At 37.2% G+C, this 16,443-nt stretch overlaps 1 protein-coding gene across 5 annotated transcripts in view; it reads right to left on the bottom strand.

Annotated features, from left to right (window-relative positions):
• SMARCA2 (SWI/SNF related BAF chromatin remodeling complex subunit ATPase 2) overlaps positions 1-16,443 on the bottom strand; it is a 124,600-nt gene that overhangs the window by 81,459 nt on the left and 26,698 nt on the right. For all 5 annotated transcript variants that reach the window (XM_080573793.1, XM_080573795.1, XM_080573794.1 and 2 more), the window contains exons 4-9: positions 15,876-16,205; positions 14,950-15,051; positions 11,328-11,577; positions 4,784-4,910; positions 3,389-3,562; positions 3,022-3,195 (exon numbers count right to left, since the gene is read on the bottom strand). In XM_080573793.1, coding sequence (XP_080429919.1) covers positions 3,022-3,195; positions 3,389-3,562; positions 4,784-4,910; positions 11,328-11,577; positions 14,950-15,051; positions 15,876-16,205 — 1,157 coding nt within the window. The remainder of the gene's footprint in view (positions 1-3,021; positions 3,196-3,388; positions 3,563-4,783; positions 4,911-11,327; positions 11,578-14,949; positions 15,052-15,875; positions 16,206-16,443) is intronic.

Below are 16,443 nucleotides of genomic sequence, written 5' to 3'. Positions count from 1 at the left end.
AGAGCAGGACAATCACTTCCCTCGACCAGCTATCAATGCTGTGCTTGATGTATCGCATGATACGGTTGCCCTTTTGGCTGCCAGGGCATGCTGCAGGCTTATATTCAACTTGCCATCAAACAGAACCCATTTCTGCAGGGCTCCTCTCCAGCCTCTCTTCCCCCAGTCTGTGCATATAGCCAAGGCTGCACCATCCCAGGAGCAGAATTCAGCACTTCCTCTTTTTAAATTTCATACAACTGGTGATTGTCCAGCTCTCTAATTTGTCAAGATCTCTTTGCAGGGCCTCTCTCTACCCTCAAGGGAGTCAGCTCCTCCTAATTTAGTGTCATCTGTAAACTTATTTAGCATACATTTGAGTCCTGCATCCTTGTCATTTGTAGAAATACTGAAGACAACTAGCCCTAAAATGGAGCCCTAGGGAATCTGACTAGTGACTGTACTGTACTGAAACACAGATACTTGGTAAATCTTCTGTGATGTCTTTTCAAAGACATGAAGTGCAGGTAACTCATACCCAGAGAAAGAACATGGAAGCTGGATACTGAACTTGTATTTGGTCATTTTTCCAATAAGAGTAAGAACCTTTTCTTTAAGGTGTCAAAAGGAAATTTTCTTTTAGGTAGGTTTCCCACCACCTTTGTACTCCGGTGTTTTTTCATCTTTGATACAGACCACTATAAGAGAAAGGATTCACCATATCAGCTGCATCTCTGAATCATTCTGGCAACTTCACGTATGTACATAAGGATACAAGTTACGGTTAAGACATACCATGAAATATTATTTTTATGTGCTGTGAACACACAATGCACTGTCTGAGTACATCAGAAAAACACAAGGAAAGTAGCGCAGACACTACTGTCAATTTTAGCCAAAACAAGATCAAAGAGGTATATAATTATGTATTAAAACAAACATGAATACAAAGTATTTTAAAGATGATTACTTTAACAGAGTGCACTCTTGGAGACACAAACAATCTCTTGCCTTTCTGGAAAGATACCAAGACTGCAAAAAGCTGCAAAGGACAGCTGTAGTGTTCAAATTCAGCTTGTAAAATTGCTCATAAACTTCTGTTGTAATGTTTAAGCCATTGCTCAGAAGCTAAGCTTTTACAACTATTATTATTATTGAACACATAGTCATTGTAATGTGGCCAAGGTACTTCCTTCACACATTCAAGCTTGTCTTGACAGTTTCCTTTTAAATCATACCAATGACCATTCTTGCATGTAATATATACTAATATTTATGAGCTGTGACACAATCACCATCTCTAATCACAGTCAATGAAGGACAATCTGTGTAATGAATTCAAAACTGCTGAGAATATTAGTGAAGAGTTTTAGACACAGCACATTTTCGCTACATCATGCTATGCCACGGGCCTGAGCAGGCATAATGTTTGTAAAAACCTCTAATACACCTCTGAAAATTAAAAACATACCACAAGTGGACTGAAACTAAATAGGCAAAGCAACTCAACATACATAACATACAGATTTCTTTTGCAGAATTTAAATGAGCAGCAGGGGCAAGTACTTCTGAGCAGAAACCCCTAGACTGAAAATGCCTATCAAGACCTTTTTATATGTTAAGAGATTAAGCAAAGGCCTTGGCTAGGGTGTTTTAGGAGAAAGCACTGGTATTCTAGAAGCATTGGTATCACGTGTCATTTCTGGACATTCAAATCAACTTTATTTTTCAGTAGTGGACATCGTCATTATTTACTTTATCACATGTTAGACTTTCTTAAGCTCAACCTCAAAAACAATGTACTAAAGTATTTCTAAAACATCACAATTATCTTTTTTTTAGTCAGTTATTTTTCTTTTCTCTGTTAACATTTTAACAGCTGAAGTATGTAGACTGCTGATAACTATCTCAAATTACAAAAATGCTCGACAATGCAGATTAGTATGTAAATTTCAGAAATACTCTAGGGTCTAAACATTTGTTCTTCTCTTATGCAAGTCCCTTATTTACATTTTGCATCTGCTTTTATTTCTAAGTTTTTATCATTTTTTATATTTAATCATTTCTATATTTTGTTTTGTTATTTTTAAAAGCAAACTGCTCAGTCTTTAATTCATGACGGGAATAGATTTTGAACAGGGAATAGAGCTTTATTTTCTTTAGATGCTTACTTTTTTTTTTTTTTTTTACCAGCTCTGTTTCAAAGAAAATGTCAATTCCTATTCAGTTCTATGCTAGTGAGGTGTTAGTAGTGTTAACAAAGAGCTAACCAATGTTTTGACGATATTTTTCCAGTCCCAGTTGCTCATACACTTGCCCATGCACATTAATCTGTCTACTCTTTACATTCCACAATTATTTTAACTCCAGAGACGTAGGCAGCCCACTCATCAATCCCACAGTGTTCTGACAAGACACAGTTACACACAAAATCATTTTACTGTGTCTTAAAAAGGATAAAACTGATGTTGAGCAGGTGCGAAAAAGAGAAAACTGAAAGAGCATGAAGCAGTACGGTCCTGGAGCATTAATGGGTAGAACTGATTGCCCTTTACATTCATTATTGCTATGAGTTATGTATTTTTGTATGTGAAATCAATATTATGCAAAAGTTGCTGAGAAATGCCATGAACTAGATAATCAAATGGAATCTTCAAAACTCTAAGCCTAGAAAAAAAACAGTATTTATATAGTGGGCAAATATCCCTGCAGTTTTGTAAAAGTGCTAGTATATGAAATTAATTAGATTAAGTGATGCTATATACTAGTGGCTGTGCTAAGATTTCAAGCTGATAGAAAAAAACAATTATTCTTGTCAGAGAACCTCAAAAAAAAAGTAGTTACAGGTTAAAGTGAACAGTGTCATCATCAGAAATACACATAATCGAAGTGCAGCAGTTTTAGATTTATACTTTTTGAATTACAGAGGATTTACTCTGCAAAGGAAATAGGTGGTTGTTTTGAGACAGGATATGAAACATTAAAAAGGATAGAGTATGTGATTTTAGCTAACACAATCATATCTCTCCCTCCACTCCTTACCATTAGTCTTCTCATTCTTTCTTTCTCAATTCTCTCTGTTTCTTTCTTCTGCTCACGTTCGGTGTTAGCATGCCAAGTTGCCACAGCTTTAGAAAGTTTCTGAATTTTCCCAGCCACTGACCGGTGGTATTCTTTGAAATCTTTAGCATGCTGCAATATACTATTGAGGTATTCCTAGAAAAAGAAACAAGTTAGTACAGACACTTGGACAGAGCACATGATTTGAAATCAGGAATGATTTTTTTTGAATGTTTTTTTTTGTGTCTTAAGAACTCAAAAGGTGAATAAAATACAGAACAGGAAAGATCATCACAACAAAGCAAACTGAATTTCTGTGACCAGACAAACAGCTAATAAGTTAAAATACCTGATGTTTCTGTCTACGCTTCCTCTCCTGTTCTATCTTCTGCTGTTTCTCAAGCTTTTCTGTCATACGGGCCTCCCTCAAAGTCTGGCGCTTGCTTCGCTTGTAGGCTTTGGAGTTCAGTGCTGTCTCCAGCGTTGTGTCACGACGCATGCAGGCTACCACCTCTTGTCTCAACTACCAATGAGTAAAAAAAAGAAACAAATAGACAGTTTTGATACATGGAAAAACAACCGTAAGCATTGTTATGGCAGAGTAAAATAATAACAGTCCAGAAAATGCCCCAGCCTCCATTTTCCTTATTATAGTTCTACAAACAATCAGCATCTATACAGTTGCAGAGGATATATCTGTTTCCCTAAACAAATCTTAAGCCTCCACAGGATGGCCAAAAGAGTTCATCATTCTTAATCATAATTTTTTCCTTCTTAACAAGATAGCACAAATCACTGTTCTGTTGCAATGAAAGGAGCTAGCCAAGATGTTATGTCATCCAAATAAAACATGAATGAACAACATGTATAACATGCTTTCTAGAGCTGGAGCTGAACGGAGTTGACAACTCCTTTCACTGTCAGACGCACAGGAGACGCAGGGAGAGTGAAACAGTAAAGGCTTGGAACAGTACAGCCACAGTCCCAGCACTGCAGCAGGGAGAGCCTTGATGCTTTTCATTTAACCTCCAACAGAACTTCATTACAAAGGAGTGCCAGGGCAGCGGGAAGGAAGACTCGAGCATCATAGTACAACTACTGGCAAAGACTTCTGTCAGGAAGTATTTTTGCTTGACCTGCCGAATCACATGTTTAGTCCTCCAAACTAGCTGAAAAAACCTACAGCAAGAGGCCCAGAAGAGTCTGGCACTGTTTTTTTTTTTCTGAAATTCATTTGCTGATACATACATTCAAGACCAAACTTCTGTTTTATGTATGATCTTGTTAAGCTTAATTTTCAAAGTCTGTGCCACAGTGAAAACTCTGAAAACAGATCATAAGAAATACCACACACCACCACCATACAATTCTTCCCAGAGCAAGAGGATCCATGACAAGTATAAAGAATGTCCAGAAGAAGATGTCTACTGGGATCTGTGTTGAAAATGGATTTGCAACCTGTTCTGCTTGTTTCCTCTTTGTGCTACTGTCATTTTCCTTATAAAAGGCACGGTTCTATGGTACACTTTAGACTGGGAAATGAAGCAGGAGAAAGAAGGAATTCTTGTGCATTTTTAGTAATCAGACAATTTCTGTGACATGCTTATCAGTCAAGTTTGCTCACATACAAAATCTCCTGCTTAGATTCAGTACTTTTGTAAAGATCTCTTGCCAATTCATCCTATGTTACACATACACATTTGACTATAATCTCTGACAATTTTCCTGAAGCAAAAGGCATTACCTGACGCTGGAAATTCAGTAACCTAAGTGCTTTCAACTCCACCGTTGCCTTGGTTCGCAGATCAGGGGGCAGAGAACCAGGCAAGTTCTCAAGTTCTTGGATTCTGTGAGCAATTCGAGCCTGAAGCCTAAGTGAATACAAAAATGGATAAGACAACAGGAAAAATATTTAAATAGTTATCAAAATGATACAATTAAAATAGGCATTTTATCTCAAGTATTTATTTGGCTTGTATCACTTGTTTCTAAACTAAAAGATTTCTGCTGAGACAGAGATTAGGTATCCTTTTCCATAAATTGGAAATTAATGAAAATACTCGTCAGCCCTTCTTTTAATTTTGACCAAAAGGACATGCAAGAAAAGCAACTTAGAAACTGCATTTTACTCATATATCCAGGATTCTGTTTTCAGGCTTCTTTGACGGGTATTGTTTTATGCACTCTACCTTTGCAACCTCCTTTTGCATTCATTCGCAAATTCAACAGAAAGAGAATAATGGACAAGCCATAAGGACCTTGTTTTGTTACATTTTTTACACTGAAAACCAAGATCACAGAGCTAACAGTTATATAGGTTTTGTGGTTTTATTTACAATTAAGTATTTTTGTGAACTGCAAATTTTGCTGAAGCACAAAAATAACAGACCCAAAAATTCTAAGTCATACAAAAATTGCATGCAATTCAACTGATTCAGTGCCCTTCATTTCCCAAATGCATGAGGAAAGAGAGAGAGCGAGAACGAAATACGAGCACGAAAGAGCAAGGAAAAAAGAGAAAGGGAATAGGAAAGACAGCGAGAAAGGGGGAGATAAAGGAAACGAGAGAGAGAAAGAAAACGGAGTCCTCTCTCTCCCAAAATCAAAAACCTAAAGCTGAAGAATGGGAATATCTTTTATCTCCCTATATTGCACAGGACTCACAAAAATCTCCATTTTCTTTACTTTCGCTAAGCACAAAACATCAGATCACATTAAAAACAGACCTCTGCTGCTGTTCTTCTGTGATGAGGACTTTTGGACTGGTGTGAAGGCAGAAAGAAAACACTTTCTATGGAGCTTTTTTGCATACAGTGTTCTTTTCCATGTCTCCCCTGCCTTTCACTCCCTCAGCACTCCACATTGTGGCTTGTGCACTGTGCTACAAACTCTCATACACTTGACATGTAAGCCTTACTGCTGGAAAGTAGATCACACGTCAGGCAAAACGGCTGCACCTGATATATGGAGTTAGAGTAGCTACATGCATAATGACTCATGTATAATCTGAAAAGCAACTAGAATCACTTGTAAAGTGGCAGACAACATCTGTTCTGTAGCAGTACTCCTTCCCAAAATTCTAGAACATACTTTTTGTCTTCCCAAAAGACTTCTGAAGTTCCTGAAGAAAAAGTAAGTAATGCTGCATAACTGCAGAAGATAGTAACTAAGTGCCCGCAAGAGAACAAAAAATTGAAGCAAAATTGGGTTAGTTAAGTTTTTCATACAGACTGAAATGTAAAACCTAAAGAGTTACTGTCCTAGCCAGAAAGAGTTTCATTAGAAACATTGGTACATTTTGTTCCTTTAAATAAGCCATACTACACTAAAAAAAAAAAAGCCTACACTTTGTACAACTTCACTTGTAACTGGGCATTCCAGTTATTGAGAAGACATTATAGTGCAACTAAAGATGCAAAATTCTGAGAATTATGTGGTTTCCTTGGAGATTAGATGTACCATTGTATATCCATACAGAAAAGCAGCCATGGCATACAAACAGAATACCATTAGTATTCTAAGTCCATGCTGGATGATCTGCCTGTTGATTATTCACATATAGATGTGATCATCGATCACAGCTATGATTTATTTCACTCCCCAAATAGCTGCCATGCTTCTGAAATAATTACCTAAAAAAGTTATAGCCAGATCCTGGTCTCACTGACTTCTAGGAACTTTAGTGAGTGAAGCAGTCACAACCTTCCCAAACTCCCCTTTTGAGCTGTGGACTTAGTAAGGCTGAATACTGAACATATTTTCAGTTTATATTTTTTCTTCTTTTTTGCTGGCATAGTGTGTTCCTTCTTGCACTATACAAGAAGACGAGCACAAAAAGTTAATCTAGCTTCGTCCTACTATTCCCTACAGTTTTAGATAGCTAAATTGATGAAGCATTTTGCAAAAAATATGATGTGAAATGTTCACTTATTGATTCTATCAGAATTGGTTTGTTAGCCTAACTCTGGTAAGAAAATAGATGAAAGTGCCTCCTAAACATAAAAGTTTACGCATTATAAATGTAATTACAAGCCAAAGTTGGGCTGGAGTTTGTATTTTTATCATCTAAATTATTAAAAAAAAATCAAAATATACAATCTTCTTGAGATACAACTAAATATAATGCAAGTTTACACAGTGTGCTGTTATGTCCCGTTATCACACTAAGCAGTCCACTCCATATAAAAGACCCTTCAAACTGCTAATCATTTTCTTTCTTGTTCTCAATCCTGCTTTATTGAAAGGCTGACCATGAATAAATACACATAAAATTATTATATTTATTATATATTATTATATACAATGCAACTTAGCATTTCAATGTTAACTTTTCCTCCAACTTTTTTCCTTCATATGCTGAAGTGACCAGAAAAACAGAGGTTTGCACTGAGCTACCCTCACAACACTTACTCTTTCATGTGTGATTATTATCCTTTTACAATACAGCCACATGGAAGGAGTAGGGAAAAAACAAACAAACAAAAAAAAAACAAAACAAAAAAAAAAAAAAAAGAAAAAACCCACAGCGTTTCAAAGTCAGTACAGATACTAACACTCAGAAAATTCTCATAGAAACTCAGGTTTGTTCTCAAATTAAAGTCCTGGTCAAAAAAATGTACATATTAATGAAAATATAAAGCATACATAGAAAAGAGTAAAGAAAAATGGCAGCCAAGTGAGTTATGTATTAAACAAAAAAAGGAAACTTATTTGGCAGTTTTATTTCAGACTTTCCTGGAAGTATTAAACATATTGTCTTGGTTACTAACAGTAGTAGAATTTTCCTGGGTAGTCAATAGGATTTTTAAAAGAATTTCATGGCAGACATCCCACCTCAAGTGAATGCCACAACTGCTTGAAGTGTTTTAAAATTAGAGCCACCTTCAAATCTTTAAAGAGAATGCCTACATTTTATTGGACTGTTCTTGTCTTCATGAAAAAATACTAACTGCTATTAAGTCAACAATGGGATTCAAGGAGAAGAGTTTCCCAGATGATTTTACTAGGACTTGAGGAATATAATTTTATCTTACTTAAACAATACATTTAATTAATCTTTGCAGTTCAGCAATTTATCCTCATCCATGAAGAAAGTGGCTAACATATCTACACAGAAATCCCTTTGCAATTAATTGATGTACACCTCTTCCTCATTAACTGCGGTCAACTATAAAGGTTACTCTTGCACATTCCAGCAAGTCTGGAGTGGACGCCATACAGCAAGCAATGAATATACATAAAAAAGAGATTTTGCAGATAACAGAAAGAAGGTACTAAGAGTCCACAAGACACAAGTACATTTTTTAAATTAATGATAAGATGGAAAAAAGCCTTTCCACATAGCAGAATAACTTTAAAATACACTGCATATAATTAGCTTTAAGGGATCACCTATTCACTAAGACTGAAAAGCAGCACTTATTTTGAAGAAAGTGTTAAGGGAAGTTTCATAAAAGCATGGTATGAATTTATCACCTCAGCAAGATTATAAGGACCACAAGTTTAACAGCTCTCCACATATAAATACTTTAGAATTCTTATATTAATCAGAATTTTAAAATATCTAGGTATATTTTTATCCACCTTTAGTCAGTCATACAGAGATTTACAACAATTATCATACAATCCTTTTTTTAACACGCTACAAATAGCTTCTTGGCACAACCATACGAATTTGACTACAACATTAACTCTCCGCTTTCTTTCTTTTTGTTAATTTATGCCAGAGACTTTTTAAAATAAATGGATCACGGGTTTTCAGGGAGAAGAAATAGTATGCTGATGTTACACCACATTCAAAGCTTTTTCAGACCCAGCAATACGTTAATAGGTCCACTACTGCTTCTCCATCTGCAGCAGTCTATTTAATACATGGTTAATGGATAGGAACACTGTGCTGTACTTGTATGTGCCTATTTGATAAATTGTCAAACTACATAACATCCTAGTAACAAGGAAGGGAAAAAAGAATTGCTGTCACTGAAATAAATAATTAGATGTGATTTATTTAGTGTAATAGCAAAAACTAAAGTATTTCACCTTTACAGCACTGTAATGTGTGCAAGTAAGACATGCTCTAATACAGAAACTATATAAATGATCCATAAAAAAATGAAAATGTGTACACAGTAGCATGTATCCTCTACCAAAAGTCAGCTGTGAACTACTTAAGAAGAGCGTATAAACCACAAAGAAAGGCCAAGTAGCCCAGTAATTAACTTTTATCACAAAGCTGATGAATTAGTAGTAAATGAATGTGAGACAGAATCCCCAGCACTATACTTCACACCTTTAGTCCAGACACACTATGTTTAAGGTCACAGAGTAAACAGTTTGTGACCTTCATGAATTCCTAACTTGATCAGATTCAGTGCTCAGACTCCCACAATGAAACAGCAAGCCTTTTGGGTTTATATCTTTGAAATAAGGATACCTGAAACACCTATGTGTTAATTCCATCTTTTCATGAAAAATGTGAACCCAGTTTTCTGGGTATGTGAGCGAATAATGCTTTATTAGAAATTTTAACTGCTCACAGATCTTAAGAGATAACTGTTTCATAAAGCTACCGCTAACTTCACAGGTTATCAGAATAAAAATATTTATACCGGCTTTTTTCTACTCCCATTTTATGGAGGAAGTGTGAATGCTTCATGTTTCTGCATTAAGCTTCCCTACATTAAAGCTAAGCCTAGCACCATCCAAAGCATAAAAGCTGTTACACTTTTTTTTTGTTTTGTTTTTTTTCCCTAAAGCTTTTGTCTTATATTACTTACACAGCTTTAAGCAATGAAGAGACTTCCAGAAGTTCTAAGCATTCTGGTATGCAAAGCTATATCAAATTCCAGCAGTGTTCAACATTAAAAAAGCTTGGATCACTGTTTAACCACTACTGTAAAAAGTGAAAGTGAGAACCTCCTACCACAGAATCCCTCTCAACCTTCCACCTCACTTACTCTGCCAAGATTAGGGTGTTTAGAACCTAGTGCGTGCATATGCTGTATCTGCAATCAGTTCTACATATTAAATGTAACAAATTATTTTCTGCCACAGTTATTTTACTTTCCTCCACTTATGCATACTACGTCATAACAGTTTGGTGTAAATAGTGCCATAAGAGCAGAGATGGATAGACAGAGGAGCAAAAAATTTGAGGCAACTGATGCAGGGAAGGTTACACTATATTGGCCACACAATTCTTGGTTCAGGCTAGTAATACAAACATTCATTTTGAGCAACTGTGAAACTACGTAATGGTGTGTCCTACCAGTAAAAAGATAATTACCACAACTACATGCCACAAAATTACTTAAGCATTATTTTAAGCAGAAAGTGAGAGCTTTTCTGGGATCAAGGCCTGGATTCTGGACATAGCACGACATCCTAAAACAGTTTATGGTGCCTTACCTTCATGAAGTGAAAGTCTTCAAACCTGCTTCCAGTGAGATTGCCATTCCATTTGGTTACTTTTTCCTCACAAACTCATTCTTATAGTAATTAGAAGAGGTTTCATTAGTCCAAACCAAACAATGTGCTATGTGCAGTCTTCTCCCTCCAATTGATAATCTTTAGAAATGTTTTATGTGCAGGTCAAGATCCTTCTGCCTGCAGATTCTGAAGGACAACTGTTGTTGTCTAAAGGGCTTTGTTGACAGGAAAAGGGGAGAAGTCTCTTTCTAGTTCTACAAGAAATGCTATCCTCTATACTTTGTTATGAATATAATTCATCAACTAATTAGGGCACTCAGGAGACAACTTTTAAAGACTGTATTTCCTGGTAACCTTTTCTTTAATCTTGCCTGTGTCATCCTTAATATTCTCTTTAGTCTTCGGTAGTCCAACCAACACCATGATCACTAACAAAATTTGCTTTTGCTTTGGCCACTATCAGCTATTTGACCTCCACTGCTCCCTTCCTTATTGTTTGTAATTTTGAAAACTTACCACACTAAATTGGTTTCTCTGTAGATTACAAAGATTTTGATTTCCTAACTTCTGCTTTTTGAAAAATCCAAGTAACACAGTAACACAGCTGAGAACTTGAGCTTTTTTAAAACGTAGATGGTTTGCAATGATACTGCCAGTATGCTTTGTCTAGGCTGTAACTTGAGGTGAAATTAAATTATCAATTTGAGTTTGATGTTTCTGTACTTCTCTTTGACACGGTCCCTCTCTGGAAACTTGGTTTATATGATTGTCACTACGATACTTGATAGTAAAGACTATCTGTTGAGAAAGTGCAAAACAACAATCTGCATATTCATTTTAATCACGTTATTCACTTTTACCTATATTCACGCTCCTGAAGTATTTCAACAGGGTCTAATCCTTGTGGCTTCTGGATAGGGCTGATGCGATTCTGCTTTTGCTGCAGCTGAACGATGGGTGAAGGCTGTCCAGGTGGTGGCTGTGGTACAGAAGGTCCAGGCATGGCAGCAGCAGGCTGGGCAGCAGGAGGGGCAGGAGAAGGCCTTCCACTAGGTGGAGGTGCGGGAACCTTTTGAGGAGCAGTGGAGACACTCATATCTGGGGTTTGGCCTGAATCATAAAAAAATATTTATTTATAACATGAAATATGGAATATAGGAAGAAATTCAAGATGGTTTCTGAAGACAAAACATGAAGCTAAGACAAACATACAAAATTACCAGAAAAGCACACACTGAGATAGACTTTACTCTGTATTTAAAAAAACATTAAAATGGAAGTACACAACACATTGCAGGAATTGGTTGAAAGAAAAAAAAAAAAACACTTGAAACTTTATGATGAATGTCATTATTTGCCCATCCATGCTGACTTTTAAGTTTAGCATTAGGAGACATAAAACAGCTCTATTTGGACTAGATGATCTTCAGAGCTCCCTTCCAACCTCAGCCATTCTGTGATTCTATTTCCCTTAAGATCTAAGTCTGCTTCTTGTTTGTTGTCCTTGCACCACTTCAGAATACATCTATAATCACCGAATTATAGAATGGCTGAGGTTGGAAGGGACCTCTGGAGCTCATCTGGTTCAACCCCCCTGCTCAACCAGGATTACATAAGCTCCTTGCCCAGGACAACGTCCAGATGGTTTATGAAGATCTCCAAGGATCTCCAAACTCTCTGGGCAATCTATGCCTAAGCTCAGTCATCCTCACAGTAAAGAAGTGCTTCATAATGCTCAAGTTTAACCTCCTTTATTTCAGTTTGGAGCCATTGCCTCTTACCTGTCACTGTACACCCCTGAAAAGAGCTTCGCTGTATACTCTTTGCTCCCTCAAAAATACCTTTTGAGGTACCTATATAGATTTATAAGATCTCCCTGAGCCTTCTGTTTCCTAGGATGGACAGTCCCAGCTGTACCAGCCTTTTATCATAGGAAAGGTGATTCGGTCCTTCCATTATATTTGTGGCCCTTCAAATTAACTCCTCAGTTAATATGAATATAGTACTTGTCATTTACTGTGTTCAGCTCTGGGGCCCCCAACATAAGGACAAGGACCTGTGGAAGTGAATCCAGAGGAAGGCCACAAAGATGCTCAGAGGGCTGGAGCACCTCTGCTACAAAGAGAGGCTGGGAGAGTTGGGGTTGTTCATCCTGGAAAAGAAAAGGCTCCAAGGACACCTTAGAGCGGCCTTCCAGTACATAAAGGGGGCCCACAAGAAAGCTGGGGAGGGAGTCTGTCAGAGAGTGCAGTGACAGGACAAGGGGTAAAGGCTTTAAACTAAAAGAGGGTAGACCTAGATTAGTTATAAGGAGAATATTCTTTACTCTAAAGGTGGTGAGGCACTGGAACAGGTTGCCCAGAGAAGCTGTGGATGCCCCATCCCTGGAGGTGCTCAAGGCCAGGCTGGATGGAGCTTTGAGCAACCTGGTCTGGTGGAAGGAGTCCCTGCCCATGGCAGGGGAGTTGGAATTAGATGATTTACAGACACTGTGTGTCACATATTTCAGTACATCATTATGTCAACAAGTCACCCATGCATTCAGATATGCAAAAAATTGTCACTGACAACAACAGACATAGTAACAATTAAGCTGTCACTTAATTGTCTGAGGAGTCATAGTAACTTAATGCTAGGAAAAACAACTACAAATTATGTTTGCAATCAACATAAACAAATCCAATATTCTGAAAACTAGATAAAAAGACATAGTCTTCAGAGATCACCATTTGTCATTGACACATCTGCTTCAAACTCCAGAAAAGGAACTTAAGCACAAACTTCGCATTTTCACAGAATCAGAGGATCACAGGGGTTAGAAGGGACCTCTGGACATCCCCCCCTGAGGAGCCTAGAACTGGACACAATACTCCAGGTGTGGCCTCACCAGGGCTGAGTAGAAGTGGGGGATAACCTCCCGCTATCTGCTGGCTATACTCTTTTTAATGCACCCAAGGATGCCATTGGCCTTCTTGGCCACGGGGCATACTGCTGGCTCATGGCCAACCTGTTTTCCATCAGGACCCCTAGGTCCCTCTCTGCAGAGCTCCCCTTTAGCAGGTGAGCCCCTAACCATTACTGATGCGTGCAGTTATTCCTCCCCAGAGATATAAGACTCTACACTTGCTCTTGTTGAACCTCATCATTGCATTTCAGCTTTAAAAAAATAAGGAAAGAGAGCAAAGCCACCAAAAGCCCCGCTCTAGTCTCACTTTTCAGTCAATCATGCAAATTCTGTAGAACTGTAGAACACACACTACCATGAAGGACTTCATAATGAATGAAAAATAAATCTAAAGAAGTAAACACAATCTTTAAAAATGCATTAAATAAATCCTTGTAACAGACAAAGCAAGAACAGATTTTTTTTTCCTATCAAAAAGAGCAGTGAAAAAAGACAAACTCTAAGCAGCTTATACTTGAACAGGACAAATATATTATTATGGCATACTGGATTACTTAAATAAAACTATCCATCTAGTGATTTTATACACCTTCCAGCATTTTTCAGTCACAGCATTTGAGCTAGAAGGCACTGTGCCTGATAAACTCATACATACAACCTCTCAAGAAACACTTTTCACCCTCTTTATTATCCCACTCAAATTGTAAATATTTGTTGGGAGTATTCCAAGAAAAGCACTTCTACATCTGATTACATACTATTATTTCATTTCCTTTTTATGTGGCCCTAAGTAGCTGACTAATGACTGAGAATTTTTTATGACAACAACTATCACAGTCATCACTGTCCCCAGATTTACCCACACGTAACAGCACCGCATAAGATTTCCAATGCATGAGAAGCATGTGTTATTCTCCAGTCTATAATATTGTATTTCTTTTTAAATCTCTCAAAGCAAAAAAACAAACCAACAAAACCCTTCAAACAATTTACTATTAGGGACTTCTAATTCCTTTCAATACAATCCTTCTTTTACTCTACTTCCAAACCATAAAATGAGCCTGTAAATCCAAACAAATTATTTGATTCAAAAATTATTATCAAGTGGGGAAAAAATGATATTCTGTTCATTAGACCTCAAAGACTGCACTGTACTTTCAAAGCAACCCAGTTAAAAAAAATGCTTCATTCTGCTATGTCTTGAATACTTTTGTTTACAGTAACAAAGAATATATTTGAAAGACAAGCTTCCTGCAATTAAGCATTCTGAGAACATAAGTAGATTTTATGGGTGTCCCTCAGGCAGCTTATATATTTCATTCTGATTATAAAAAGGTGCTTTATGTTCAGGCTGCCTAACAACTGTAATAATTTCATCTGGTCAGTCACTCATGGATGAATAAATGGTTAGATTCTCCTTGAGATTTAAGTCCTAGGCACAGTAAAGGTTACGCTATTTCTTCTGTATTACTTTTTACTTTCCCTTTTTTTTTCTGCATCTTTTTTGTACTCTCTACCTACACCATTTAACCATAACTCTGTCTATGACATAAAATTTGCATTATACTCCTCTATACCTTCACTCCAAGTTTTAGGGGTAATGGCAGGTGTATGTCCGGGTATTCCTGGAGCAGGCCCTGGTCCAGTTGCAGTACCACTCATTGCATGTAACCCAATACCTAAAATTTGACACAGGAAATAAACGTATTGAGATACAAAGCATTTCCAAGCATGCAATAGTCAGCTGCTTTCCAGCATGCTAGTCTATTTAGGCAAATAGTATTTTTGTGCATTAAACATGGTTTTAAGAAGATTCTACTGTGAAAAAATACATAATGAAGCATATTAAAATCACATCTAAATAAACCCTCTGTTTGGTAACTAAGTCATATCTAAGTCATATGCACTGAAATGGAGTGACCAGTGGAATTATTAAAACCATTACTAACAAGAAAACAGGATCATCTTAATGCTCTATTTCTTATGCTGGCTCAGTAATGGAAGTGTTCAGAAACTACAAAGGGTATTTAATGTAACAGTTTTCTCAGGACCAAAAGGTACCCGCTTACTACATTGTAACATCTATTATCATTAGAAGAAAAAGAATACTAAGAACATTTTCTTTTCCTCATGTTATGTACTTGATAGAACACTATACATGGTTTGTTTTACCTTCAGTCAGCTTGCTCCAGATTTCATATCTATTTTTTCCCCATAATGACAGGAGACTGAAAATTCACTTTAAGAAGAATAGTAAAATTGTGATCAATTAAGTATGATTAGCATTCAAAAAATATCTGACATAACAAGGCAAATATTTTAATTTCAGTGTTGACAACATCCTATTAATAAGAGATGTTTTATGCGCTTGCTTAAGGTTAAAACCAAAGGCCAGAATACTGTCTGAAATTACAGTTCTGAACACCACGTGTTTCTATAATGTTCCACAAGAAGAACTTCCAAAAATTATCTGTGCAGTGACACAAGGCCTGGGTGCACTTACCAGACTGTCTGTTGAAGGCACTGGGAGGCTGCTGCTGTTGAATGCCAGGCAGGGTCCTCTTTCCCTGAACAGCAAGCTGGAGGTTTTCTGGTAAGGGCTGACCTCTAGCTAACATTTTGTATGCTAGAATCTGAGCCCGCAGCTGATGCAGCTGTACAGGGCTGAAAGGGGAAGGACCTCTGTTGGGTTGACTCATAACTTGTGGGTCTCCAGGTATAATGGGTCCTGGCTGGCTGGGGGTCATCTGAGGAGGAGTTGGACCTCCTCCAGACATAGGACTGGAAACATGTTCCGGTGCTCCTAGTGGAGATGGGTGTGGAGACATATAACCTAGAACAGATGAGATGATCACAAACTTATTATCCTGTGCAGTCAAACCTAAATTTCATTAATTTTCTTTAGTAGTACATAGAGTATATAAATGTCTCTCAAGTCAGGATGGTTGTAGTATTTTCTGCAAGAGCAAAGTGCCACCAGAAGTTCCGTGAGGTGTCAAGATAGCTATGTGACCTCTTGTCTGAACAGTTACGATTCTGCAGTCTAATTACTCCTAAAAAGATTACTCTCA

Source organism: Anser brachyrhynchus (assembly GCF_964034855.1).
Source record: "Anser brachyrhynchus genome assembly, chromosome: Z".
Taxonomy (NCBI): domain Eukaryota; kingdom Metazoa; phylum Chordata; class Aves; order Anseriformes; family Anatidae; genus Anser; species Anser brachyrhynchus.
This window is presented reverse-complemented; position numbering and strand designations above follow the sequence as displayed.